Below are 26,723 nucleotides of genomic sequence, written 5' to 3'. Positions count from 1 at the left end.
GTTGTGCTTTAGCACTACCCAGATTGTTACGGAAAAATCTAGGTGTGAGGCTGCTCAGTCACCCAGCTCATCAGGCAGAGCCCGCGGGTCCCTGCGGAATAAAGGAAGGAGTCCAGCCAGCAACCGGAGCAAATAGCTGTAGATCAGTTTATTGCGCAACAGGTTCAAAGAGGAATTTTCAACCCTGAGGATGGGGCGACAAAGACTTTTAAAACTTCCCCACCATATCCCAGAATACAGTTCGTACAGCATCATTGCTACATCACTGACATGTCACAAAGGGGAGGAGTTAACCTTGGCAAACATGTCCAGACAAGTCCTTGGTACAAGAATAGCATAAGCAGACATGGCAGGGCAAGACTCAGGTATAAGATTAGCATAGACAAATATGTCTTAAGTACCCACCACCCAAAAGTACAATAGAAGTTCCTTTGCATGTCTGGAGCCTGAGGCGAGTCAGGTGATGAGATTTGGCTTCCCTTGGCTAACAATGAGCCCAGCAATTGTCACCTCTGGGAACTTCCTGGAGTCCCTTTTCAAGGGGAAAATAGCTTTGGAATGGAGGAAACTGGCAAAGGAGTTGATTTTATATTATTTTTAAAGCTAGGTACCGTATTTTTGCTCTATAAGACGCACCAGGCCATAAGACGCACCTAGTTTTAGGAGGAGGAAAACAAGGAAAAAAAATATTCTGAATCCCAGAAGCCAGAACAGCAAGAGGGATCGCTGCGCAGCGAAAGCAGAGATCCCTCTTGCTTTTTCTGGCTTCTGGGATAGCTGTGTAGCCTGCATTCGCTCCATAAGACGCACACACATTCCCCCTTACTTTTTAGGAGGGAAAAAGTGAGTCTTATAGAGCAAAAAATACGGTCACTTCCCTGAGCTGTCAAGTTGAAAGGATACATTCAGGTATAATATTTGTAACATTTAACTTTAAAGATGTGCCCGCCCCCCCGTAATTTCCGTAACACAGATAATGACCCAGAAGAAGTCATTGCATCTCAGCAGCTTAGCTGTCCTGAGGAGCCAATAGGTTTCCCTCATATGACCATTCCTTCAGGCGAGGTTCCTCAACTACCCGTCAATAAGAAGAGCCACGAAGAATCTTGCAGCTTGGTCTCTCGGACGGCTCCTTCCTCAGAGCTAACTGTCAGGGAACTGCGATCGGAGCGGGAGGCGGAGAGAAGGCTCCAGGACGATGGTGGAGAGGGTCCCAGTAGGGGGAGAGGTAGCCCATCCGCTGGGGAAGGAAATCAGCGTAACACCAGTGGAGAAGGGGGGCAGATGGAGGAATCGGAGAGGTGGCTCCAGGACTCCTCGCAGAAGACCAGCGGAGAGGGTACTAGTACTCTGTTGCCCACACCCACTTTGCGCAGAAGACTTCCGCGCAGGCAAAGTAGGAGAAGACTGGGCGTCAAACAGCTTCTATGCTGGAAGCGGTTTAAGAAACGCCCACTGACGGATTCTGCCAGCGACTGAGGCAGCCACGGAACTTGAGGCTGTCCTGACAGAAAGGGTTCAACTAGGCAACCCAGCCAGGAGTAACGGCAACTTACGCACGAGCAACCCCTAGAACCATTACACTAACCATTTGCCTAACCTTTGCAAAGTCCCTGCCTCTGTCCTTTCTGATCTACGCTTGCTCCCCTGGACTTTGGCTTCCTCCTGACCCGACTACAGCTCTGCCTCTGGGACTTCTGACTTTCATGAAACTGCTTCAGAGAGAGACCCAAAGGAGTGGCCTTCATCTTGTTTTCCCATGCTTAGTTGACTTTTGTTTCCAATAAAGTCCTTCCTCTTTCAGACCACGTGCTTCTGTAATTACCTTACAAAGTATATTTGCTTACGCTGTTTGGCACATCACACTTGGCCAGGTATAACATTTCCTCAGCCCCGGAGGCCTGAGGCCTTGTTGCGGCATCTCAAGCAGGCAGTCAGAATGGCTCCTTGCCTGAAGTGACTTCTCAGTGTCATCATTTAGGGCAGGGCTGTCCAACAGGTTGATCGCGATCTACTGGTCGTTCGTAGGGTGTCCCTGGTTGATCCTGGTTGATCATTGGACCCTCAGTCACCCCCCAAAAAAAAACTTTCTTTAGGGAGCTCAACAACTGTGGCTCCCCAAAAAAGCTCAACAACTTTAGTCAATCCATTGGGTAGAAAGAACACTGCCAGTTTATTTACAGTATGAGTAGATGGCTGTCTCTTGGAAGTTGGACACCCCTGGTTTAGGGTATTTGGGTAGAGCTGCTTTCAATAAATAGCTTTGTCACCGTCATGGTTGATGAATGTTGCTAGCTGACTAGACGGAAAGCCACCATGACTTGCTCTTTGGCTCCTAAAACAAGGGTTTTCTTCCGCAGTTTGACTTCACAGAGGCACACTCCATTATCTCTCAAGACAGATGGATGCCAACATACAACTCGTGAAGTGTGTGCATCAAAATGCTGTCGGAAACCCTCATGACTGGGTGGGAGGGGAGAGGGGAAACAGAACGCAATGGCTGAGTCACCTGCCCATAACTAACAACGGAGGAATTAAACAATTGAATGTAGCTGGATTTGGGCAGGAGCGTCTACTGAAACTAAAATGGAGATGAAGAAACTGAGCATGCTCAGAAGGAATGGCATACTGACCAATGGGAGGGTGAAAAACCAAAGAGAGGAGAGGTGGAATGGGGTGGCTTGAACCCTGAACGGAAGCATTCCAGCACATTATGTCACATGGTCCCACTTGCCCATATGTGCTGATACCAAGTTGTGTCTTTTCATGCTGAGGCAGCTGTCATGACACCCATGACACAGAAAAGATGTATCAACAGACTCAGGGTAACCCTGAGATATGTGCACATTTTTTTAAAAAATGCCACAGAAAACCCCCCACAGAGGAACCCATAATTAGCCCCATAATAGCTTGATGGCAACCTAGCAGTTCGAAAGCACGTCAAAGTGCAAGTAGATAAATAGGTACCACTCCGGCGGGAAGGTAAATGGCGTTTCCATGCGCTGCTCTGGTTTGCCAGAAGTGGCTTAGTCATGCTGGCCACATGACCAGGAAGCTGTACGCCGGCTCCCTCGGCCAATAAAGCGAGATGAGCGCCACAACCCCAGAGTCGGTCACAACTGGACCTAATGGTCAGGGGTCCCTTTACCTTTACCTTAGCTCAATGACACATAATGATGAGAGACTGAGAGGGCAAAAAATACCTGACAACAGGAGGGGAGAACAGCTGGACCTAAAGAGGGCCCCGTTACCTTCAGGACCTTAGGGCCTTGTCAAACCTAAATCCGGCCCTGAGGAGGAGGAACCTGCAATACCTCAATGGCATGGATTCTTAAGAGGCTGAAGCAGTGGCGTAGCGTGGGTTGTCAGCACCCGGGGCAAGGCAAGTAATTTGCGCCCCCCCCGCTGCACTGTCCCTCCCCCAGATAGTCCCTCGCTCTCTCTCCATACCGCACGCCTGGCACCCTCCCCTCCACAGTGGGCAACGAACCGGGGCAAGGCAAGTAATTTGCGCCCCCCCCCGCTGCACTGTCCCTCCCCCAGATAGTCCCTCGCTCTCTCTCCGCACCGCACCGCACGCCTGGCACCCTCCCCTCCACAGTGGGCGGCGACCCGGCGGCTTGGATCGGATTCGCACAGCCAGCACTGCAGTGAGAGAGAGTGAGTGAGCCAGGTAGGGGCAGAGAGCTGCGAGTGCGAGCGCCCCCCCCCAGATGTTGCGCCTGGCCCCCCGCACCCTCCACGCTATGCCACTGGGCTGAAGCTCTCTTTGAGTGCTCACTTGAACACGTGAGGGTCAAAACTACGTACAGGGGCAAGGCCTGTTCTCAAAATCCCTATGTCCTTGGGCTCTTCTCTTGACCTTTCATGTGGCAGGAATCCCAATTGCTCAGACAGTTTGAAGCGTGCATCTCACTGAGCGTAGAAACCTCCTTGCAGACCTTTGCGCTGAACCTACGATGGCCTGAGAGGAGCCCAAGCATGCAGGGAACATTGGTGGGCAGAGGCTGAATCATGCACCCCCCCCGACTGAAAACACAATTGTAGCCCTCACGTGTTCAGCTGAATGCCTGAAAAGCTTTACAGTGCTACCTCGGGTTACATACACTTCAGGTTACATACGCTTCATGTTACAGACTCCGCTAACCCAGAAATATTACCTCGGGTTAAGAACTTTGCTTCAGGATGAGAACAGAAATCATGCTCTGGCAGCGCGGCGGCAGCGGGAGGCCCCATTAGCTAAAGTGGTGCTTCAGGTTAAGAACAGTTTCAGGTTAAGAACGGACCTCCAGAACGAATTAAGTACTTAACCTGAGGTACCACTGTATTTCACACATGTCAAAGACTTAGTTTGGCACGCACACACATGCATTTGCGGGTACACACACACATACAGGCTTGGAGCCTCAATGGCACCCCTCTGGAGACTTCACCCGGGCAAAAAAAACCCTGACTAGCCCCCCACCCATAGCTAAGGCTCTGAGGGAAGGACAGAATGGTGTAACCCGAACATGCCGGCAGAGAAATGAAGTGTAGAAACCGCTGTTGCCTGGGTTGATTCCTCGTTCACATGGAAAACCTATTTCTAAGCATCCTCAGGAACATAAGCGAGCGCTTCCCACAGAAATGAATGGATAAATTCAAATTGTTAATCTGGCAGGGACTTGGCCCTTGTATGTACCCCCTTAAAAGGTAAAGGGACCCCTGACCATTAGGTTCAGTTGCGGACGACTCTGGGGTTGCGATGCTCATCTCGCTTTATTGGCCAAGGGAGCCGGCGTACAGCTTCCAGGTCATGTGGCCAGCATGACTAAGCCGCTTCTGGCGAACCAGAGCAGTGCACGGCAATGCCATTTGCCTTCCCGCTGGAGCGGTACCTATTTATCTACTTGCACTCTGACATGCTTTCGAACTGCTTGGTTGGCAGGAGCAGGGACTGAGCAACGGGAGCTCACCCCGTCGTAGGGATTCGAACCGCCAACCTTCTGATCGGCAAGTCCTAGGCTCTGTGGTTTAACCCACATCGCCACCTGCGTCCCTATGTATGCCCTTACTCACCTGAAAAACAAACAAATCTGAAAGGTAGCAGCAGAGGGGGAAGTTCTTGGTCTCTCTAACTCTGTTATTATTTTAGCACGAGACATTAAAACACCAGCAGAACAGAGGCAATGCACTTCATCGTCCACGTATTTCACACTGGAAGGGACTGTAGCTGGAACTGAATTACTTACGGCCGCTCTGCAAAGTTGCACATAATGAATTTTGCAGGCCAGGCTCTGGGTTGTTTATAACAGGGTGAGGGACCGTGGACTTGCCAGTCGTTTTTGGATTCCCAACTCCCATCATCCCTGACCATACTGGCTAGGACTGGTGAGTCCCACAGGCTCCCAGTCCCTGGTTCGCAACAACCCTGTGGTATTGCACCATGGCTAGCAAAGCTGTCTCTGGCTTCATGTTGAGAATCGCCAGCTGAGACAGTTGGCAACCCTTGGCAGATGAAGGCGATGGACTATATGGAACTGGCAGAAATGCCTGGCAGAATCAGAGACCGGGGAGAAGAGACGGTGGAGGAAGATTGGAAGAAATTCAAAGACTATTTACAGAAATATTATAAAATTAACGAATGTTAGAATGATGTTGGATGGAGGTTAAAGGGTTATTAGTAATAATGTGGTGAAGGAGAGTAGAAAATTCGAAGGTTAAAAAGATGAAGAATTTAAGGTGCAACACACTAAGATAAAGATAAGGACAAGACAGAGGGAAGGGATTTGCTGATTAAATATTTGAATTGGAATACAGAGAGGGAGGTGTGGGGAAGTCCGGGAAACAAGCTAACGTAAGAAATATTATGAAAATGGAATTGTTTTTATTTGTTTTTCTTTTTGATTTTTGTGTTTTCTTTTTTCCTTTTTTCTATGTGAAAATCTTAATAAAATATTATGGAAAAAAAAGCGACAGTTGGCAACATTGCCCACACATCCTATTTGTTTAGAAAATATAGGTCAGGTGGGGGGGGGGACAGCAAAGGGAGGTGCTTGGGATTTCTTCGCCCTTTGGATGCGACTTAACTTGGCTGTTTTCAGACTTCTCCTTCAAACTTTTTTTTATTTCACAGCCATTCAGCCGAGGACATTCTTTCTGCACTGGCATTGAGCCCAGCCTCCATTTCCCAACCCCTCCCACATGACACACACTCTGTTTGGGCAACTGAGACCTTTGGTTTCCTTGGCCCTGTTCCCCAGGGTTGAATTTCTTTTGTTTGTGAGCAAAGCCTCCCTAAACCCTTCCCTGTTGATATCCCTGTGAAAAAATCACACCACCTCCTGGGCGACTCTGTCTTTCGCCACTAAAGCAGTACCAGCTGTCTATGAGGAAAGGTAAGCCTCCGTTTCCCCCCTTTTGTCCGTCTAAATAACGCTGCAGCTTTCAGAAAACAAGTGCCTGTTTTTCTCCGAAAGTCGATCAGGGCTCCAAGTTTGGGAACTTGTTGAAACAGGGCGGAGCGGGGCAGAACATGAAGGGGGAATGCTTCAATTTGGAATTGTTGTTAAAAGTTTTGGAGGAGAGTTTGCCTTTGAAAGCTGCAAAATCAAAGAGGAACGAGGTGCCTGAACTTCTAATGCGAGGTGGACGTATTTCGGCTACTCTTTAACGAGGAGTGACTTGAAATGTTCAGGGGTGCAATTTGGGCTGACTGGTTGTTCAGATGCTCCCGGCAGGGCCGGTCCCCGCCATGAGGCAAGGTGAGGTGACCGCCTCAGGCGGCAGGACCCACGGGGCAGCCTCCAAGGAATGCATCACCTGTTAGTGCCGCCAATCCATGTGCGCCTTGGAGTCTGGTTCTGCCGCCTCCTTGGCACCTCGCTCCAGATGTTGTCTCTACAGCAGCCTCTTGGCAAATAGGAGGTGCTGCTGGTCTCCCCCCACCCCAGAAACTGCTGTCTGGGGTCTCCTGGGGCTTGACATGACTCGAAGCAGGCCGTTGATTCCCACTTCAGCCACCTGCTATGGTTGATTCCCCACCTTGTCCCTGGTATACATCTTCATTTGCCCATTATCCCTACCAGGGAGGGACACTGTTTTGTGGCTTGCCTCAGGTGTCAAAATGTGACAGTGTGGTGTAGTGGTTAAGAGCGGTAGTCACGTAATCTGGGTAACCGGGTTCGCGTCTCCGCTCCTCCACATGCAGCTGCTGGGTGACCTTGGGCCAGTCACACTTCTCTGAAGTCTCTCAGCCCCACTCACCTCACAGAGTGTTTGTTGTGGGGGAGGAAGGGAAAGGAGAATGTTAGCCGCTTTGAGACTCCTTAAAGGGAGTGAAAGGCGGGATATCAAATCCAAACTCTTCTTCTTCTTCTCTTCTTCTTGGGCCGGCCCTGCCTCCTGGCGTGGTTGTGAAGGCAGAAGCTTTGGCAATGAGCTACTGCTGCTCAAAGATAATGTCAGTGTGTAGAGGTGGAGCTGCTCTTGGGTCGGTTCTGATGAGATGATATTTTTGTCCATAAATCTTTGATAAACTCACTTCCTCTTTTTGACCGCTTCACTCTCTCTCTCGCTGTCTCTCGCTTGAAGTTTATGCTCTCTGCCATGTGCAGAGGCTGAGTTTTAGCTGGAACAGCGGTTGCTGTTCTGTGAAAATCTTACTATATCTGACTGATTTAAAATGCTGTATGTGTTTAAATTAATATATACCGGTAGTTTTACCGTTAGTTATTTAGTATGTAATATGCTTAACATGTGTCCTTTAAATTTATTTATTTATTTAATAAGGTTTATACACCTCTTAAAGGGATGTGGGTGGTGCTGTGGTCTAAACCACTGAGCCTAGGGCTTGCCGATTAGAAGGTCGGCAGTTCGAATCCCCGCGCTGGGGTGAGCTCCCGTTGCTTGGTCCCTGCTCCTGCCAACCTAGCAGTTCGAAAGCACACCAGTGCAAGTAGATAAACAGGTACCGCTCCGGCGGGAAGGTAAACGGCGTTTCTGTGCACTGCTCTGGTTTTGCCAGAAGCAGCTTAGTCATGCTGGCCACATGACACAGAAAAACTATCTGCGAACAAACATCGGCTCCCTTGGCCAGTAAAGCGAGATGAGCGCCGCAACCCCAGAGTTGTCTGCGATTGGCCTTAACTGTCAGGGGTCCTTTACCTTTACCTTTTTATACGCCTCTTACTTGTAAAAAAACCCCCACACACCCTCAAAGCGGTTGACAAAAAGAGAAAACAGTGATATTGAGAAAAATTTACAACCCTACTTTAAAACGTACAAAACATTACTAAAACAGATTAAAATTACCTCAACTTTCTAAGCATCCGGGCAGGCTTGTCTAAACAAGGATGTTTTTTTAGCAGGTGCCAAGAAGAGTACTGTGAATGCGCTTGCTCAATCTCAATAGGCAGGGAGTTTCAAAGTTCACGTGCTGCCAAACTAAACGACCGGGTTCTTAAAAATGCAGAATGGATATTATGTGGCGCCTGTAGGAGTGCCAGTTCTGCCAATCAAAGCAGTATATAGATGAGAGAACCTCTATGCATTACTGCTGCAGTTAAGTCCAGTATTACACAAGGTTTTCACAGCAAACTTCAGTCTAGACCTGGGTTGGCGAACCTCCGGCCAGGAGTTGGGCCCATGAGCACCTTTCCTCCCAAGCAGCCCCACCTTTCCCATCACCTTTGATCCTATAAGATGATTCTCCCAAAACACAAGAGGAAGCCTTGATATTCACTCCCTGTTGTGCATTGGCAACAGAGAGCAGGCTTTGGGTGGTAAAGCCAACATTTTCAGCTCCACAGCTGGCTCTTGGGAAGAATAAATGAGTAGCAGTAACCATATGCATGCCTGGTCAGCTGCCCCCATACTAGGTAAAGGTAAAGGGACCCCTGACCGTTAGGTCCAGTCGTGGCCGACTCTGGGGTCGCAGCACTCATCTCACTTTATTGGCCAGGGAGCCAGCATACAGCTTCCGGGTCATGTGGCCAGCATGACTAAGCCACTTCTGGCGAACCAGAGCAGAAACACCGTTTACCTTCCCACCAGAGCAGTACCTATTTATCTACTTGCACTTTTGACGTGCTTTCGAACTGCTAGGTTGGCAGGAGCAGGGACCGAGCAACGGGAGCTCACCCTGTTGTAGGGATTCGAACCACCGACCTTCTGATTGGCAAGTCCTAGGCTCTGTGGTTTAACCCACAGTGCCACCTTTCGCTGCTGTACTATAACACCTTTAAAATGTAAATAAATGGCCAAAATAAACTCCGGAGGGGTGGGGGCAGAGCATGCCCACAGTGGCCTAAGTGCTGGCATTGGGTCTGTTTGCCACTGGCCCCATCGTCTGTCCCTCTCTGAATGATAATTTGGGGACTTTGACCACCAAAATTCAGCCGTAGCTCCACTTCTCCCCCCTCCTGCATTTCATTCGGCAAAGTGTCTTGCAGGTGATCTTCTCGTCTTCTCTTATTTTGACTGCACTGCCTGAAGCCGCCCCAAAGATGGGCAGCCCAGATGCTTATCTTCGGCAAGACTGGCAGATGGTCCGTGGCATCCCCATGGTCTGCGCGTTCTCCTTTGACTGGGACAGGATCGACCGTTTCCAGAGCAGGCCTGATGATATCGTGATATCCACGTACCCAAAATCTGGTGAGCGTTGCGTGGGGAACAGTACTGCGCTGACAATCTGCTGCTTTTTGATGACCACCCAAAATTAGCTGTCTGGTGGGGCCCATCTCGGTGTCTCTAACGGTGGCAGTCAGTTCCCAGAAGCCTGTTGGAACAAGGAAGTCTCTGCCTGCCGCCAGAAGGACAGCAAGGAGGGAGCCAGTCTAGTTTCAGGGAGGGAGTTCCAGAGTCTGGGAGCAGCCACCAGGAAGGCCCTGCCCTGTATCCACCTTTCTTACACACTTACCCCACCTATTAACTTGCCCTGATTACGCTAATATTATTACATGGACACACTACTATTTATAAACACCAGAACATCACAAAGCCCATGAGAGGAAGCCAACTCCTAGAGGCCAAGGGTTTTTCAGCCCCTCCCCAATAAAATATTTGAGGGGGCCAAGCTCTACCAAAGTTGATGGGCATTGCCATTCAAATGGTGTGCTCGCACTGCGTCACATAACTGATTATGCAGGACGGGGCTTTCCTGGGCTCCACCCCAATATTTTATTCAACTTGGCACCCCTGCACCCATTTGCTGCCATTGTTGCCCTCTATGAGTTAGGAGGGCAGCTTCTGAAATGTGTAGGTAGTACAGAAGGCTCACCTGTAAGGGGGCTTCCATTTTGTACAAGAATGTACAAGAATATAATAATAATAATAATAATAATAATAATAATAATAATAATAATAATTTATTTGTACCCCGCCCATCTGGCTGGGTTTCCCCAGCCACTCTGGGCGGCTTCCAACAAAGATGAAAAATACACTAAAATGTCACATATTAAAAACTTCCCTGAACAGGGCTGCCTTCAGATATCTTCTGAATGTCAGGTAGTTGTTTATCGCTTTGACATCTGATGGGAGGGCGTTCCACAGGGCGGGCGCGACTACCGAGAAGGCCCTCTGCCTGGTTTCCTGTAACTTGGCCTCTCGCAGTGAGGGAACCGCCAGAAGGCCCTCGGCGCTGGACCTCAGTGTCCGGGCAGAACAATGGGGGTAGAGACTCTCCTTCAGATATACTGGACTGAGGCCGTTTAGGGCTTTAAAGGTCAGCACCAACACTTTGAATTGTGCTCGGAAACGTACTGGGGGTCAATGTAGGTCTTTCAAGACCGGTGTTATATCGTCTTGGCGGCCGCTCCCAGTCACCAGTCTAGCTGCCGCATTCTGGATTAGTTGTAGCTGCCATTTTGTCCCCACTGCCCTGCCCCCATGTGTTTACACATTTAGGGAATGCCTGAAGAAGAGTGTGCCCTATAGAGCAGGCATAGGCAAACTCTGGCCCTCCAGATGTTTGGGACTACAATTCCCATCATCCGTGACCACTGGTCCTATTAGCTAGGGATGATGGGAATTGTAGTCCCAAACATCTGGAGGGCCAGAGTTTGCCTATGCCTGCTATAGGGAGTCTGTGGCTCGAGATATGTATGACTGAGTAAACCCTACAAGAAAACAGTGAGACTTGCAGCCTAATAAGCACATACGGGGTTGAGCTACATGGCTGTAACCTATGCATGTCAATAGATTTTAATTATTAGGAGCTTTTCGAGGGTTCCACAAAACGTACCCTACAACCCACTGGCTGCATAGGTAAAGGTAAAGGGACCCCTGACCATTAGGTCCAGTTGTGACTGACTCTGGGGTTGGGGCGCTCATCTCACTCTATATGACGAGGGAGCCGGCGTTTGTCCTCAGACAGCTTCAGGGTCATGTGGCCAGCATGACTAAGCCGCTTCTGGCGAACCAGAGCAGTGCACGGAAATGCCGTTTACCTTCCTGCCAGAGCGGTACCTATTTATCTACTTGCACTTTGACGTGCTTTCGAACTGCTAGGTTGGCAGTAGCAGAGACCGAGCAACGGGAGCTCACTCTGTTGCGGGGATTCGAACCACCAACCTTCTGATTGGCAAGTCCTAGGCTCTGTGGTTTAACCCACAGCGCCACCCACGTCCCAGCACTGGCTGCATAGCACACCCCTATTGATCTTAAGGCATTGGCTGGAGATGTTTCGGCAGGTGTATCAGCCCATTTGGACTTCTGAGAAAATTCCCTGTCTTAGTTTTCGTTTATGTTTGTTTGTTTGTTTCCAGGCACCACATGGATGAGTGAAATTGTGGACATGATTAGGAACGACGGCGACCCCGACAAAAGCAAACGGGCAATTTTCAATAAAGTGCCCATGCTGGAATTTGCTGCCCCAGGAAAGATGCCACCAGGTAAATCTGCGTGCGAGTTACCGAGAGAACTTGCATTTCAGAGATCCGAGGTGAACAGGTAAAAATTAAAGTGGGTGGAGGAATAAGCAGGTTCCTGCTTTCCTATCTTTTCTTGATCTCTGGCCAAGGATCAAAGCTTCTCTTCCCTGCCTTCCCTGCCTTGAGGAAATGGAGCATAAAAGAAACCTGCATTTCTGGCAGGTGAGTGAGACTATTTTGTATGTTTAGATCACACGTAATTTTCAGAGGGTGGTTTTCCCTCTTCATAACATCCAGCACCCAAACTGGGAGAAAAAAGAGAAGTGGGAGCAGGTGCAGGGGCGAAAACTAGGATGGTTAGGCCACCATTGCTATGCATTTTAAGCAGTACCACACCACTTTAAGCATTCATAAAATGGTAAAGGGACCCCTGACCATTAGGTCCAGTCGTGGCCGACTCTGGGATTGCGGCGCTCATCTCGCTTTATTGGCCGAGGGAGCCGGCATACAGCTTCCGGGTCATGTGGCCAGCCTGACTAAGGAGCTTCTAGCGAACCAGAGCAGCACACAGAAACGCCGTTTACCTTCCCGCCAGAGCGGCACCTATTTATCTACTTGCACTTTGACGTGCTTTCAAACTGCTAGGTTGGCAGGAGCTGGGACCGAGCAACGGGAGCTCACCCCGTCGCGGGGATTCGAACCGCCGACCTTCTGATCGGCAAGTCCTAGGCTCTGTGGTTTAACCCACAGCGCCACCTGCGTCCCTTTAAGCAGTCATGGCTTCCTCAAGCATTGTGGGAACTACAGTTTGTTAAGGGTGCTGACAGCTCTTAGGAGGCCCGTTTCCTGCCCACAGAGCTACAATTCTCGGAGTGGTTTAACAGCCTACACCTCTTTTTTGGGAACTGTAGCACTGTGAAGGGGAACAGGGCCTCCCAACAGCTCTCAGCAGCACCCTTGACAAACTACATTTCCCATGATGCCTTGGGGGAAGCCATGACTGTTTAGTGATGTGATCCTGGTTTAACTGCATAGTGCAAATGGAGCCTCGACTACTTCTGCCTGAAAATGAGTCAGATGACAGCTCACCTCACTTCAAACAACAGCCTAGCACTGTGATCACTAGCAGTGGAGATCAGGAGAAGTATGTGCTGGATTGGACCCAAGTCAAAGAAGTCTTATCCTGCCTCTTGGACCAACCTTAAGTGGACCTGTAGTAAAAGCCTGTAGACAAGGCATAGGCAAACTTGGCTCTCCAGATGTTTTGGGACTACAACTCCCATCATCCCTAACTAACAGGACCAGTGGTCAGGGATGATGGGAATTGTAGTCTCAAAAACATCTGGAGGGCTGAGTTTGCCTATGCCTGCTGTAGATCAGGGGTCAGCAAACTTTTTCAGCAGGGTGCCGGTCCACTGTCCCTCAGACCTGGGGGAGGGCGGGGCTGGACTATATTTGGGAGGGGAGGGGGAAATGAACGAATTCCTATGCCCCACAAAAAACCCAGAGATGCATTTTAAATAAAAGCAGACATTCTACTCATGTAAAAACAGTCTGATTCCAGGACCGTCTGTGGGCCGGATTTAGTAGGCGATTTGGCCGGATCCGGCCCTGAGGCCTTACTTTGCCTACTCCTGCTGCAGACAGTGAAAGAAGAGATGGGGGAGACTCATATATCAGAAGCAGAGGAAAATGACCTCTGGGTATATCACGCATGCTGAGTAGAATGCCAGCCAAAAATAAATGACTCAGCAGTCTTAAACACATACACTGAACCACCCCAAAGGGACCTGCCAACCCAAATCCAAAGCAGCTCTCAAAATCATGCTATATGCTAGCACCTCTCTCGCTGAGGATGACTAGAAACAGGAAACCTACCACAGTGAAAACTCAAAAAGCCCAGTCCTCTAATATGGCTATTGGGAATATTTCCCATAGTGGGGAAGAATAGTGTTATAAATTTGTGGGGTGCCTGGACCACCTCCTTCTAATTCTGGGGCGCCAGGCATTGAATTTAGCATGTTAAAGTATAAGGTAAAGGGGCCCCTGACCATTAGGTCCAGTCGTGACCGCCTCTGGGGTTGCGGTGCTCATCTTGCTTTATTGGCTGAGGGAGCCGGCGTACAGCATCCGGGTTATGTGGCCAGCATGACTAAGCCGCTTCTGGCGAACCAGAGCAATGCACGGAAATGCCATTTACCTTCCTGCCAGAGTGGTACCTATTTATCTACTTGCACTTTGACATGCTTTCAAACTGCTAGGTTGGCAGGAGTAGGGACCGAGCAATGGGAGCTCACCCCGTCGCAGGGATTTGAACCTCCAACCTTCTGATTGGCAAGTTCTAGGCCCTGTGGTTTAGCCCACAGCGCCACCCGCGTCCCACAGCACCACCCACGTCCCATGTTAAAGTATATCCATGTTAAAAAAATATAAACCAGGCAGGCTTCCTTGTGAAGTAATTGCCTTTAAGAGATGGACCATTAAGAGAGCGCAAATCACAGGGTGATGGCCCATCAAGGAATGCAGAGGGTGGGAGTCGCACCCTGGACTCTGGGTAGTTTGCAAAAGACTATGCAGAGTTGGGATAGGGAGTTTCAGAATTGCAGTAGGCCGGAGTAAGGAAGAGGGGAAATAATTGTGTTTTGGGAAGCAGTTTGCAAGCTGGAGTTAAGTGGGTCACAGTGCAATGGGGGCTGACAGTTTCAATCCAATGTGGCAGCCATGGGAGAGATAGGATCCTCCCGGAGTCTAAAGCTGGAAGCCCCCTGCCCCATCCTAGGCTCAGGTTGTATATATCTATAAATAAACCATACATCATAAAGACACCACGGTCTCTGCTGTGCCTGATTCCAAAGAAACTGAACCCTGGGTAAATGCCTGGAACCTTGGGGTGTGTGTGGCTGTAGCAATACGCTCCCTTGTTTCTCAGATCATTGAACAGGGGTGGGGAATCTGTGCCCCTCCAGATGAGATATTGCTGAACCACATCATGCCAGGCTGTTGTCCATGCTTTGCTGGGCTGATAAGAGTCGTAGGTCAGCAAGTGGATAGCTCCGTTGGTTCTAGCATGGTGCTGATACAGTGGTACCTCTGGTTGTGAACAGGATCCATTCCGCAGGCCTGTTCACAAAAAGAAAAGCCCGCAATCTGAAGCACCGTATCTGCTCAGGTGCGCAGCGTGATTTGGCCCTTGTGCACATGCGCGAAGCACGATTTAGCGCTTCTGCGCATGCGCGAGCGGCGGAACCCAGAAGTAACTTCTGGGTCGCCGCAGCACACAACCTGAAAAAATGTATCATGAAGCAAACGTAACATGAGGTATGACTGTAATGTCAAGGTTGCAGGTTCAGTCCCTGTATGGGGCAGCTGAATATTCCAGCATCGCAAGGGGTTGTTACCAGATGATCCTTGGAGTCACCCACTCCACAATTATATGATTCTGTAACATCGGCGAGCATGGGGTAAAGGTGTGCTGGTCCTGGGGCTACCGAGAGGCGAGGTCCGAGTCCAGTGTATATATTTTTTTAATAATATTTTTATTAAGGTTTTTACATTAAAAAAACAAAAAATAATAGAAAAATACAAAGATACAAAAATACAAAACGACAAAAAACAACAGCACAACAGAAAAAAAGAAAAGGAAAAAGACAAATAAAAACAATTCCATCTTCATAATATTCCTTGCATTTACTTGTTTCCCAGACTTCCCCACACCTCCCCTTGCTGTATTCCAGTTCATATATTTGATCAGCAAATCCCTTCCCTCTGTTTTAACTGATCTTTAACTTAATTTTGATATCTTAATCTATTTTGATCTCCTTAATATCTTAAAATGTTAAGTCTTTTAATTTTACACCTCTTTACTAATAACCTTTTACTTTCAATCTGGTGTCATTCTAACATTCATTAATCTTATAATATTTTTGTAAATAATATTTGAATTTCTTCCAATCTTCTTCCACCGTCTCTTCTCCCTGGTCTCTGATTCTGCCAGTCATTTCAGCCAATTCCATATAGTCCATTACTTTCATCTGCCATTCTTCCAGAGTGGGTAGTTCTTGTGTCTTCCAATACTGTGCGATAAGTATTCTTGCTGCTGTTGTGGCGTACATAAAGAAAATTCTATCCTTCTTTCGCACCTGTTGGCCGACCATGCCCAGGAGAAAGGCCTCTGGTTTCTTCGGGAAGGTATATTTAAATACCTTTTTCATTTCATTATAGATCATTTCCCAGAAGGTCTTAATCCTTGGGCACGTCCACCAAAGGTGAAAGAATGTACCTTCAGATTCTTTGCATTTCCAGCATTTGTTATCGGGCAAATGATAGATTTTTGCTAGCTTGACTGGTGTCATGTACCACCTATAAATCATTTTCACAATATTCTCTCTTAAGGCATTAGATGCCGTGAATTTCATACCAGTGGAGGTCCGAGTCCAGTCTAAGGTCGATGGTGCGGTATGGAGGCTGTCCGTCAAAGCTGTAGCTGGGTCCAAGGCAGGGAGTTGGGTGGGGTCAGGAACTCTGGCAGAAGAGCAGGACAGGCTGCAGACAGGAACAGGCTACCAACAACGTTGCTCCTGCAACCTGGGACTGGCTGGCTTTTATCTGCCCCAAGGCATAGGGTGGCCCCGGTCCACAGGTGACTCGCCTCTCCTGGCCTGGAGGCGAGCACTCCTCCTGCAGGAACTTAGTTTCCTCCACCTCTCTGCCCTGAGCCTCTGCAGCTCAGGAGAGGCTGGAGGGTCACCGGACTCAGATGCAACCTCAGCTTCCTCTGATGGGGCTGAGAGTGGAGCACCTGCAGGCAATGGGTCCTCCATCCCCTCAGGAGCCAGAGCAGACTCAGCTGGTGCCTGCACCTGAGGATCCAGCACAGATGAGGACCCTTCAGGCTCAGGCCCCAGCCCTGGCTCAGCTGGTTCTGGAGGCGGGGACTCCTGTGCAGGCTGGGATTCTTCAGGTTCAGCCTCTGAGTCTGAATCCCAGGCCATCACAAAAGGTTTCCTGCAACTACCATACTGAAAGCTTTTTCTAGTGATCCATGCATTGCCTGAGTTGCTTTAGCCTACTGGTGCAATGAAGTTTCCTTGGCCCGCAGGTCACACATCTCACCACAGTTCCTTCTTCTGCCCACAGCTAGGTAATGGTGGCCGACAGGAACAGTCAACTGTCCTTCATGCCCCAGGTCAACTGTTCAAACCTAGTAACACTCTTTTGCTCACCAGGCACAGAACAATTAACTCAGATGCCATCTCCTCGCCTGGTGAAGACCCACCTCCCAATTGACCTCCTTCCCAAGTCCTTCTGGGAAAACGGCTGCAAGGTAATCCTACTGGGTACCAATCCCACAAGGCAGCTAGTTTCAGAGTTTTGCAAAAAAAAATAATCCACCGGTCTAGACGTACCTAGTGTGAAAAACTACCAGTACAATTTGGATTGTGTGTTTTCCCCCCTGCTTTCCTTCTATGAAGATGATCTACGTGGCTCGCAATGCAAAGGATGTCGCGGTCTCCTTTTACCACTTTGACTTGATGAACAAGCTGCACCCAGACCCGGGTCCCTGGGAAAACTACCTGGAGAAATTCATGGCTGGAAAAGGCAAGTCTGCCCATCCATTCACGACTGTATGTAGCTAAACTTTCCCAGAAAACATAAAGTATTGTTATGGGTTAGGGGTGGAGGGTCAGTTCAGACTGTGATCCTGCATCCAGTGAGCTCAGTGGCGTAGCATGGGTTGTCAGCACCCGGGGCAAGGCAAGTAATTTGCGCCCCCCCCACGCTGCACTGTCCCTCCCCCAGATAGTCCCTCGCTCTCTCTCCGCACCGCACCACATGCCTGGCACCCTCCCCTCCACAGTGGGCGGCGACCCGGCGGCTCGGATCTGATTCGCACAGCCAGCACTGCAGTGAGAGAGAGTGAGTGAGCCAGGTAGGGGCAGAGAGCTGTGAGCGCGAGCGCGCCCCCCCAGATGTTGCGCCCGGTGCGGCCGGCCCCCCCTGCACCCCCACGCTACGCCATTGAGTGACCTTGATAATCTAGCACAGGCATGCCCAAAGTCCCTTTTGGGGGGGCCTAATCCAGCCCCTTGGCCAGTTTTATCTGGCCCCTGTGGCAGTTTATTTCTTGGGGTCAAATCCTAAAAAAAGCCAGTGGTGCTTCCAAGATCCTGTATGATGGAATGTGAGCCCTAGATAACTGAAGTATTTGATCTGTTCAAGGTTATGGCCACCCAGCACCCATTTAGACCGGGAGAAGCTTCTTTCGAAAACTAAAATTGTAGATTTTTCATAATTAATGGATAAACGATTTCCAGAACAGTAATCAGAAAATTTCCTCAGCAGATACTTCAAACCCGGTCTGGAACGTGAGATGACGGCCACGTCATCAGCATATAACAACAAGGGGGTCCTATTTTTGGAAGGTGTCCATCTGGGTCCATTAAGCTCTATTCTAGGTCATTTAAAAATAGACAAAACAATGTGGGGCCAAAATGCATCCTTGTCTCACCCCCTTAGTCATGCTTGTTTAACCTGGAGGTAGGCTGTATGAATTGTGTATTGCTCTGTAACGATTTGCTGGGTCTCTGGATCATAATAAAGATGGTGTTGTTGTTGAAATAAATAAAAAAAAGCTCAACAACTTTCTAATATTTTATTAAGATTTTCAAATAGAAAAGAAAAGAAAAGAAAGAGAAGAGCTGGTGGAGGAAGATTGGAAGAAATTTAAAGACTATTTACAAAAACACTATAAAATTAAGGAATGTTAGAATGATGTTGGATTGAGGTTAAAGGGTTATTAGCAATAATGTGGTGAAGAAATATGGAAAATGGATGGTTAAAAGATGAAAAACTAAAGGTATAATACATTAAGATAAAAATAAGGATATGGTAGAGGGAAGGGATTTGCTGACTAAAATAATGGAATTGGAATACAGAGAGGGAGGTGTGGGGAAGTCCGGGAAACAAGCTAACGTAAGAAATATCATGGAAATTGAATTGTTTTTATTTCTGTATTTTGCATTTTTGTATTTTGTATTTTTTTTCCTTCTTTTTTTTCTATTTGAAAAAAGCTCAACTTTGGTCGGTCCTCATGCATGTTTACTTCATCAAATCTGGCCCTCTTTGAAAAATGTTTGGGAACCCCTGATCTGCTAGAACAGGGGTAGGCAACCTAAGGCCCATGGGCCACAAGCAGCCCACGGGGGTCATTTAACCGGCCCCTGAGCTGCCCCCGAACCGAGCAGCCCGCTCACCAAGTCCCCACATGCTGTGCTCAAGCAGTGCAGTGCAGTGTGGGGACTCGCTTCCGCGGCGCCGAAAATTGCGTCTGCGCCAGTGGTGTAGCGTGGGGGGTACAGGGGGGGCTGGCCGCACCGGGCGCAACATCTGGGGGTTAGGGTTAGGGGGCGCAAATTCACAGGTTAGGGGGCGCAAATCCACAGGTTAGGGGGCGCAAATTACTTGCCTTGCCCCGGGTGCTGACAACCCACGCTACGCCTCTGGTGTGCGCAGAAGCAGACACTGGAAACTGCGTGCTTACGTGTGCGTGAGATCCAGCCCATGGAGGGATCTCTGGTGGAGTGAGCCGGCCCGGGCGAGGTAAACCTTGCCGACCCCTGTACTAGAAGATGCTGCTCAAACCAGTTTCTTGGTTAATAGCTAGCCAGTTAAGTGCTCTCATCAGCATCTCAAAGAATGACCTAAGTGGTGGGGCACTCCAAGCATTTAAGCTATAAAGCCAGGAGAAAACTCTGTGTGTGCCAAAGCTCAAGAGTATGTGGTTTATATTATACTTATCATCATCATTCAGGTGTTAAGACTACAGGAATTAGATCCAGCACCTGTGGATTACAGATCTACGTTGATCCACCATCTTCATGCAGAAATGCACAGTGAACGTCAGTGGAATTAGGTTCTGATCTCACAACCATTTTAGCCTTGGTTTTCTTTAAGATTTAAGTAATGCTGCCATAGATGGAACTGGCCACACGCAGGATGGTGGCCTGAAATTAACCAGTGATACTTAACCCTTGGAGTGGGGGCACAGGTCCCTTTGAGAATTTGATGAAAACTATAGACCCCATCTCTTCAGGGAAAAAATGCAGTTATAAATACATACACACAAAGTTTTGCATGCACTTAATTTTATTGCACTGGTAAATATTTTTCCGTTTGTATCCGGTGCATAGACCCCCCTGAAGCTCACAGGGTCCATGGGCCACATGTTAAGAACCCCTGGCCTAACTCACCCCCGGCCAATCTATTCTCATGCTGTTGCGCCAATAGCTGATCTGGAGTAATATCAGAGCCTGCACAGCCCTGAGTGAGCCAGTGGAAACAGAAGGAAGCAGCATGCAAGTTTTATGAAATGAATGAATGAATAAGGCAGCACTGGCTAGTCAAAAACTACTGCTACCACAAGCTGAGATCATTGTGAGAACTGTCATTGCGCCACTCCTTGGTGTGTGGAGTACCTCAGGGTGCGATACTCTCCCCGATGCTTTTCAACATCTTTATGCGCCCCCCCGCCCAGCTTGTCCGGAGTTTTGGGCTGGATTGCCATCAGTACGCCGATGACACCCAACTCTATCTGTTGATGGATGGCCATCCTGACTCGGCCCCAGACACACTGGCCAGATGTTTGGAAGCTGTGGCTGGATGGTTACGTGGGAGCCGGTTGAAGCTAAATCCTTCGAAGATAGAGGTCCTGTGGCTGGGACGGGACGATACGGGATTGGGGGGGGGCAACTCCCATCTCTTGCGGGGGCGCAATTAGTGCCAGCACCATCTGTTAAGAGTTTGGTGTAATCTTCGACACCTCCCTTTCCACGGAGGCGCAGATTGCAGCTATAACAAAGGCGGCATTTTTCCATCTCCGCCAAGCTAAGCAGTTGGCTCCTTACCTCTCTCGCCCTGACCTAGCCACTGTGATCCACGCGACGGTCACCTCCAGACTGGATTATTGTAACTCGCTCTATGTGGGGCTGCCCTTGAGACTAACCCAGAAACTCCAGCGGGTGCAGAATGCTGCAGCGAGACTCCTTACGGGGTCTTCGCTGCAAGATCACATTCACCCGGTGCTATACCAGCTGCACTGGCTCCCAGCGGAGTACAGGATCAGGTTTAAGGTGCTGGTTTTAACCTTTAAAGCCCTTATACGGCTTGGGACCCTCGTATCTACGGGACCGCCTCTCCTGGTATGTCCCACAGAGAAACTTACAGTCTTCAAATAAAAACATCTTGAAGGTCCCAGGCCACAGAGAGGTTAGGCTGGCCTCAACTAGAGCCAGGGCTTTTTTGGCTGCGGCTCCGATCTGGTGGAACACTCTGTCACAAGAGACTAGGGCCCTGTGGGACTTGACATCTTTCCGCAGGGCCTGCAAGACAGAGCTGTTCCACCAGGCCTTTGGCCAAGGCACAGCCTGACTCCCTCCCTTGGCAATCTTCGCGGAGCTCTGGCCCAATGGTTGCCAGTGGCTTGATTTGAATCAATTTTATAATGACTGATTTTAGAGTGTTGTGTTGTGTTGTGTTGTACTGTTGTATTGTTTTATTGTTGTTAGCTGCCCTGAGCCTGGCTTCGGCTGGGGAGGGCGGGATATAAATAAAATTTATTATTATTATTATTATTATTATTATTATTATGTGTGTGTTTTTCAGTGATCTTTACAACAACACTGGGAGGTGGGTCAGCATCATTCCCTCTATTTTGCAGATGGGGAGCTGAGGCTGAGAAAAGTGTGGCTTGCTTAAAGCCCCCTAGCAAATATGTAACCGAGACAGGATTAGGTCTGGGGACTTCTCAGTTTACAATTTAGCCAATAGGCCCTTGTATTCTATTACAAGATTCAACTTGTTAGGGGTTTTTTTTTAATATATAAAAACCATCTATTATTTCCCCACTTCTCTGCTCTTTCTCAAAATTTAGTGGCTTTTGGATCTTGGTATGACCATGTGAAAAGCTGGTGGGATAAGAGGAACGACCACCCGATCCTATACCTGTTTTATGAAGACATGAAAGAGGTAGGAGCCAACAGGATAAGCCCCTGAGGTTATTTTATGTGACATATTGGAAGAAGCAAATCTTGCGGGGGATTATATGCGGTATAATTTTTGTTTTTAAAAATGTGGAAAATCTTAAGAATTGCCTTCCTGACTCGGGCCAAGGGTCCAACAAAAAGATAATGGGTGTCCTTCATTTTCTCCTGTGTGGGGTTTTATATACTCAGCAAAGCTTGCTGAATTAGAAGCACAATTGCTTCATCAAATACCCAAGAACCACCAAAATGCTGATCTATTTCAACACCGTTTCCCACAGGATCCAAAGCGCGAGATAAAGAAAGTGGTACATTTCTTAGGAAAGAACCTGGAAGATTCTGTTGTGGATAAGATTGCCTTCAACACATCCTTTGAACTGATGAAGGACAATCCGGCCACAAACTATAGGATGGCTCCAGCTGCCATGATGGACCACAGCATCTCCCCATTTATGCGCAAAGGTAAAAGACTTGCACCGTCCTCTCTGACCACCGTTCCGTAAAGATTTAGGATCATAAACAGATCAGTAACTGACTTTGGTTTTTTTTATTATTGTTGATTAATTAACCACCCCAATTCAACTGAACAATAAATCTGAATAAAACCAAAACCTCAATATTGATTCTTTTGCTAGAAGGAAAAGCCATAAATACAGAAAAAGAGTTCTGCTGGATTAGGCCATTGGCCCAGGATTCTGTTCTTGCAGTGGCCAGCCAGGAACCTGCAAGAAACCTGCAAGCAGGACCTGAGGACAACAGCACTCCCCGCTTCTGAGATTTCCAGCAACTGGTATTCAGAAGCATTCCTGCCTCTAATTGTGGGAGTAAAAAGGTAAAGGGACCCCTGACCATTAGGTCCAGTCTTGGACGACTCTGGGGTTGCGGTGCTCATCTCGCTTTACTGACCGACGGAGCCAGCGTAAAGCTTCCGGGTTGTGGCCAGCATGACTAAGCCACTTCTGCCGAACCAGAGCAGCGCACGGAAACGCCGTTTATCTTCCCGCCGGAGCGGTACCTATTTATCTACTTGCACTTTGACGTGCTTTCGAACTGCTAGGTTGGCAGGAGCAGGGACCGAGCAACGGAAGCTCAACCCGTCGTGGGGATTCGAACCGCCAACCTTCTGATCAGCAAGTCCTAGGCTCTGTGGTTTAACCCACAGCGCCATCCGCGTCCCTCTGCTCTACAGTTAGAAGACACCATGTGGGTCATCTAGTCCATGGGTAGGCAAATTAAGGCCTGGGGGCCAGATGCTAGACAGTCCAGGAATCAGCGTGTTTTTACATGAGTAGAATGTGTCCTTGTCCATGGAGTTTTCTTGGCAGGGATTATGGAGCTGGAGGAGACTCTTGAGAGTCCCATGGACTGCAAGAAGATCAAACCTATCCATTCTTAAGGAAATCAGCCCTGAGTGCTCACTGGAAGGACAGATCCTGAAGCTGAGGCTCCAGTACTTTGGCCACCTCATGAGAAGAGAAGACTCCCTGGAATAGACCCTGATGTTCGGAAAGATGGAGGGCACAAGGAGAAGGGGACAACAGAGGACGAGATGGTTGGATGGTGTTCTCAAAGCTACCAGCATGAGTTTGACCAAACTGCAGGAGGCAGTGGAAGACAGGAGTGCCTGGCATGCTCTGGTCCAGGGGGTCACAAAGAGTCGGACACGACTAAACCACTAAACAACAACAACAACAAAGAATGTGTCCTTTTATTTAAAATGCATCTCTGGGTTATTTGTGGTGCAGAGGAATTCGTTCATCCACCCCCCAAAAAAATATAGTCCAGCCCCCCCCAAGGTCTGAGGGACAGTAGTCCGGCCCCCTGCTGAAAAAGTTTGCTGACCCCTGATTCTAGTCCAACCCCCCGCAATTCAGGGATTCAGGCTTGAACCCACAACCCCAAGATTAAGAATCTCATGTTGTACCTATTGAACTATCCTAGCTAAAGTAAACAGGTGGCCCATTACCTCCCAGCCTGACTAAAACTGGCTTTTACCAAATAAAACCTATCTTTGCTGATTAAAACGTCAGTTGATTAATCTCCCACCGAGAGCTCTCAACTGTCCACCCTTTTTTAAATGGCTTAATCTTCCAGAGAGCTCGTGAATATCTGATTCGTATTCTTCTTTCTTCTAGGGATCACTGGAGACTGGAAGAATCACTTTACAGTGGCTCAGAATGAGGTTTTTGATGAAGATTATAAGAGGAAAATGGCGGACACAACGCTGCGATTCCGAATGGAGATCTGAAGCCCTGTGTTCTGTGTTTTCATTCCAAACCCACCTGTCATTCAGTAGACAAAGAAAGGGAACTAGGAAGCCGCTGATCTGGATGGTTGTGGGATACACGTTTGAAAAAATGTGTATGTAGTCTCTGGGAAAGTATTCAGGGGCTAGATCTCATGATTTGCACAAGAAATCTCTCCCTCCCCCCCCTCTCTCTCACACACAGAGGGAGAGAGACTCTGATCATGTACCAATAAACCTCTCCTATACCTCATTTCTGGTTTTCTTCCACAATTCTGCTTCTAATAGCAGCTTAGGTAAAGGTGAAGGGACCCCTGACCTTTAGGTCCAGTCGTGACCGACTCTGGGGTTGCAGCGCTCATCTCGCTTTATTGGCCGAGGGAGCCGGCGTACAGCTTCCGGGTCATGTGGCCAGCAGGACTAAGCCACTTCTGGCAAACCAGAGCAGCGCACGGAAACGCCGTTTACCTTCCCGCCGGAGCGGTACCTATTTATCTACTTGCACTTTGACGTGCTTTCGAACTGCTAGGTTGGCAGGAGCAGGGACCGAGCAACGGGAGCTCACCCCGTCGCTGGGATTTGAACCACCGACCTTCTGATCAGCAAGCCCTAGGCTCAGTGGTTTGACCCACAGCGCCACCTGCGTCCGAATAGCAGCTTGGGACAACAGTATTGAATGGACAATTGGCAAGAAAGCAAAAGGTGAAGCGGGCCATTCCTCTCTCCTTTCAGTGACATGCTACTTTACATTTTTAAAATAGGGAAAGAATCATACAATCGCAGAGTTGGAAGGGACCCTGACGATCATCTAGTCCAACCCCTCAAGGCAGGAATATGTTGTTGTCCCATACGGGGATCAAACTTCCTACCTTGGCATTATCAGCACCACGCTCTAACCAATTGAGCTATGCGAGTAACTTCCAAATGCCACCCCATCATGTATTATTCACAAAATGCGATTATTAAAAAGTTAAGGATAAAACAGACGTATCTGGCGGCTTTTAGTCATATTTGAGTATATTGTGCTGATCTGCGTGAATATATTTTGTGTGCGTTTGAATTTCCTTGCTGTAGAATCTAGTATGTTTCCCTTCACAGAGTATAGGCATTTCTCAGTTATGAGTTAATTCTCTGCAGATTTCTACTAATTTATGCTGTAGTATAGTATTGTAAATCATCAATATTCAGTTGGATGGATGGATGGATGGATGGATGGATGGGCAAACAAACCAAACAACCAAGCAACCAACAAATAAATAAATAAATAAATGAGGTGGGCACCCACCCAGGGGGAAAAAACATTTTGACAATCCCAACTGCTATTGCACCCCATTTGTTTGACTAGACATGATTTTGGGCCTAGGCACGATCCCCAGAACCGAACCCCTGCATAAATTCCTCAACTTGTACTGTTTTCATAGGTTTTATATAGCAAACCCACATTTACTGTAGAAAATCTATTAAAACCATACAAATAATTGTCTCGCCGGTTTGCCCGATTATACATTTATTCCGTTCACACCCCACCTTTGTCTCCAAAGGAGCTGAAGCTCCTCTCCATCTTATGCTCAAGACGACCCTGTGAGGTAGGTTAGGCCGAGTGGCAGCCATTGACACACAAGGGCACCCAAGTGAGACTCATGGCCAAGGGGGAATTTGAAGCCTGGTTGCCCCCATGTCCTAGTTTGACGCTATAATAATAGTAATAATAATAATAATAATTTCTTATTTATACCCCACCCATCTGGCTGGGTCTCCCCAGCCACTCTGGGCGGCTTCCAACCAAATATCAAAAACAATACAGTGGTACCTCAGGTTAAGTACTTAATTCGTTCTGTTCTTAACCTGAAACTGTTCTTAACCTGAAGCAGCACTTTAGCTAATGGGGCCTCCTGCTGTTGCCACCGCCGCAGGTGTTCTCATCCTGAAGCAAAGTTCTTAACCCGAGGTACTATTTCTGGGTTAGCGGAGTCTGTAACCTGAAGCGTATGTAACCTGAAGCGTATGTAACCTGAGGTACCACTGTACAGCATCAGACACTAAAAACTTCCCTAAACAGGGTCACCTTCAGGTGTCTTTTAAAAGTAAAATAGTTGTTTAGTGCCTTGACATCTGGTGGGAGGGCGTTCCACAGGGCAGGTGCCACTACCGAGAAGGCCCTCTGCCTGATTCCCTGTAACTTCACTTCTCGCAGCGAGGGAACCGCCAGAAGGCCCTCGGCGCTGGATCTCAGTGTCCAGGCTGAACGATGGGGGTGGAGACGCTCCTTCAGGTATACTGGACCAAAGCCCTTTAGGGCTTTAAAGGTCAGCACCAACACTTTGAATTGTGCTCGGAAACGTACAAGAATATAAGAAAAGCTTTGCTGGATGAGGCCAATGGCCCCATCCATCCCAGCATCCTGTTCTCCCAGTGGCCAACGACCAGATGCCACAAGGGGAAAACGCACCAACAGGATGTGAGCGCAAGTAGCTATCCATAGCGCTCTCCTCACCATGAATTTGCTTAGTCCTCTATGGTGTGTTTGTGCGTCCTAGCGCTGCCTTGCCAAAGCAACCGAAAGCGCAATCGTAGGTTTGCGCACTCGGAAGT

The 26,723-nt window shown here is 48.5% G+C and overlaps 1 protein-coding gene across 1 annotated transcript in view; it reads left to right on the top strand.

The window, feature by feature from the left end:
• LOC310662661 (uncharacterized protein) overlaps positions 1–24,214 on the top strand; it is a 40,256-nt gene extending 16,042 nt beyond the window's left edge. The window contains exons 10-16 of the mRNA XM_083409605.1: positions 9,422–9,633; positions 11,745–11,870; positions 17,075–17,172; positions 17,321–17,447; positions 21,778–21,872; positions 22,168–22,348; positions 24,022–24,214. Of these exons, the coding sequence (XP_083265731.1) occupies positions 9,422–9,633; positions 11,745–11,870; positions 17,075–17,172; positions 17,321–17,447; positions 21,778–21,872; positions 22,168–22,348; positions 24,022–24,134 (952 nt within the window). The 3' untranslated portion in view covers positions 24,135–24,214. The remainder of the gene's footprint in view (positions 1–9,421; positions 9,634–11,744; positions 11,871–17,074; positions 17,173–17,320; positions 17,448–21,777; positions 21,873–22,167; positions 22,349–24,021) is intronic.
• The last annotated feature ends 2,509 nt before the right edge of the window (positions 24,215–26,723 follow it).

This window comes from Podarcis tiliguerta (genome assembly GCF_965153285.1).
Source record: "Podarcis tiliguerta genome assembly, chromosome: 13".
Taxonomy (NCBI): Eukaryota; Metazoa; Chordata; class Lepidosauria; order Squamata; family Lacertidae; genus Podarcis; species Podarcis tiliguerta.
The sequence above is the reverse complement of the archived record's forward strand: the minus strand, read 5'-3'. Positions and strand labels throughout refer to the sequence as shown.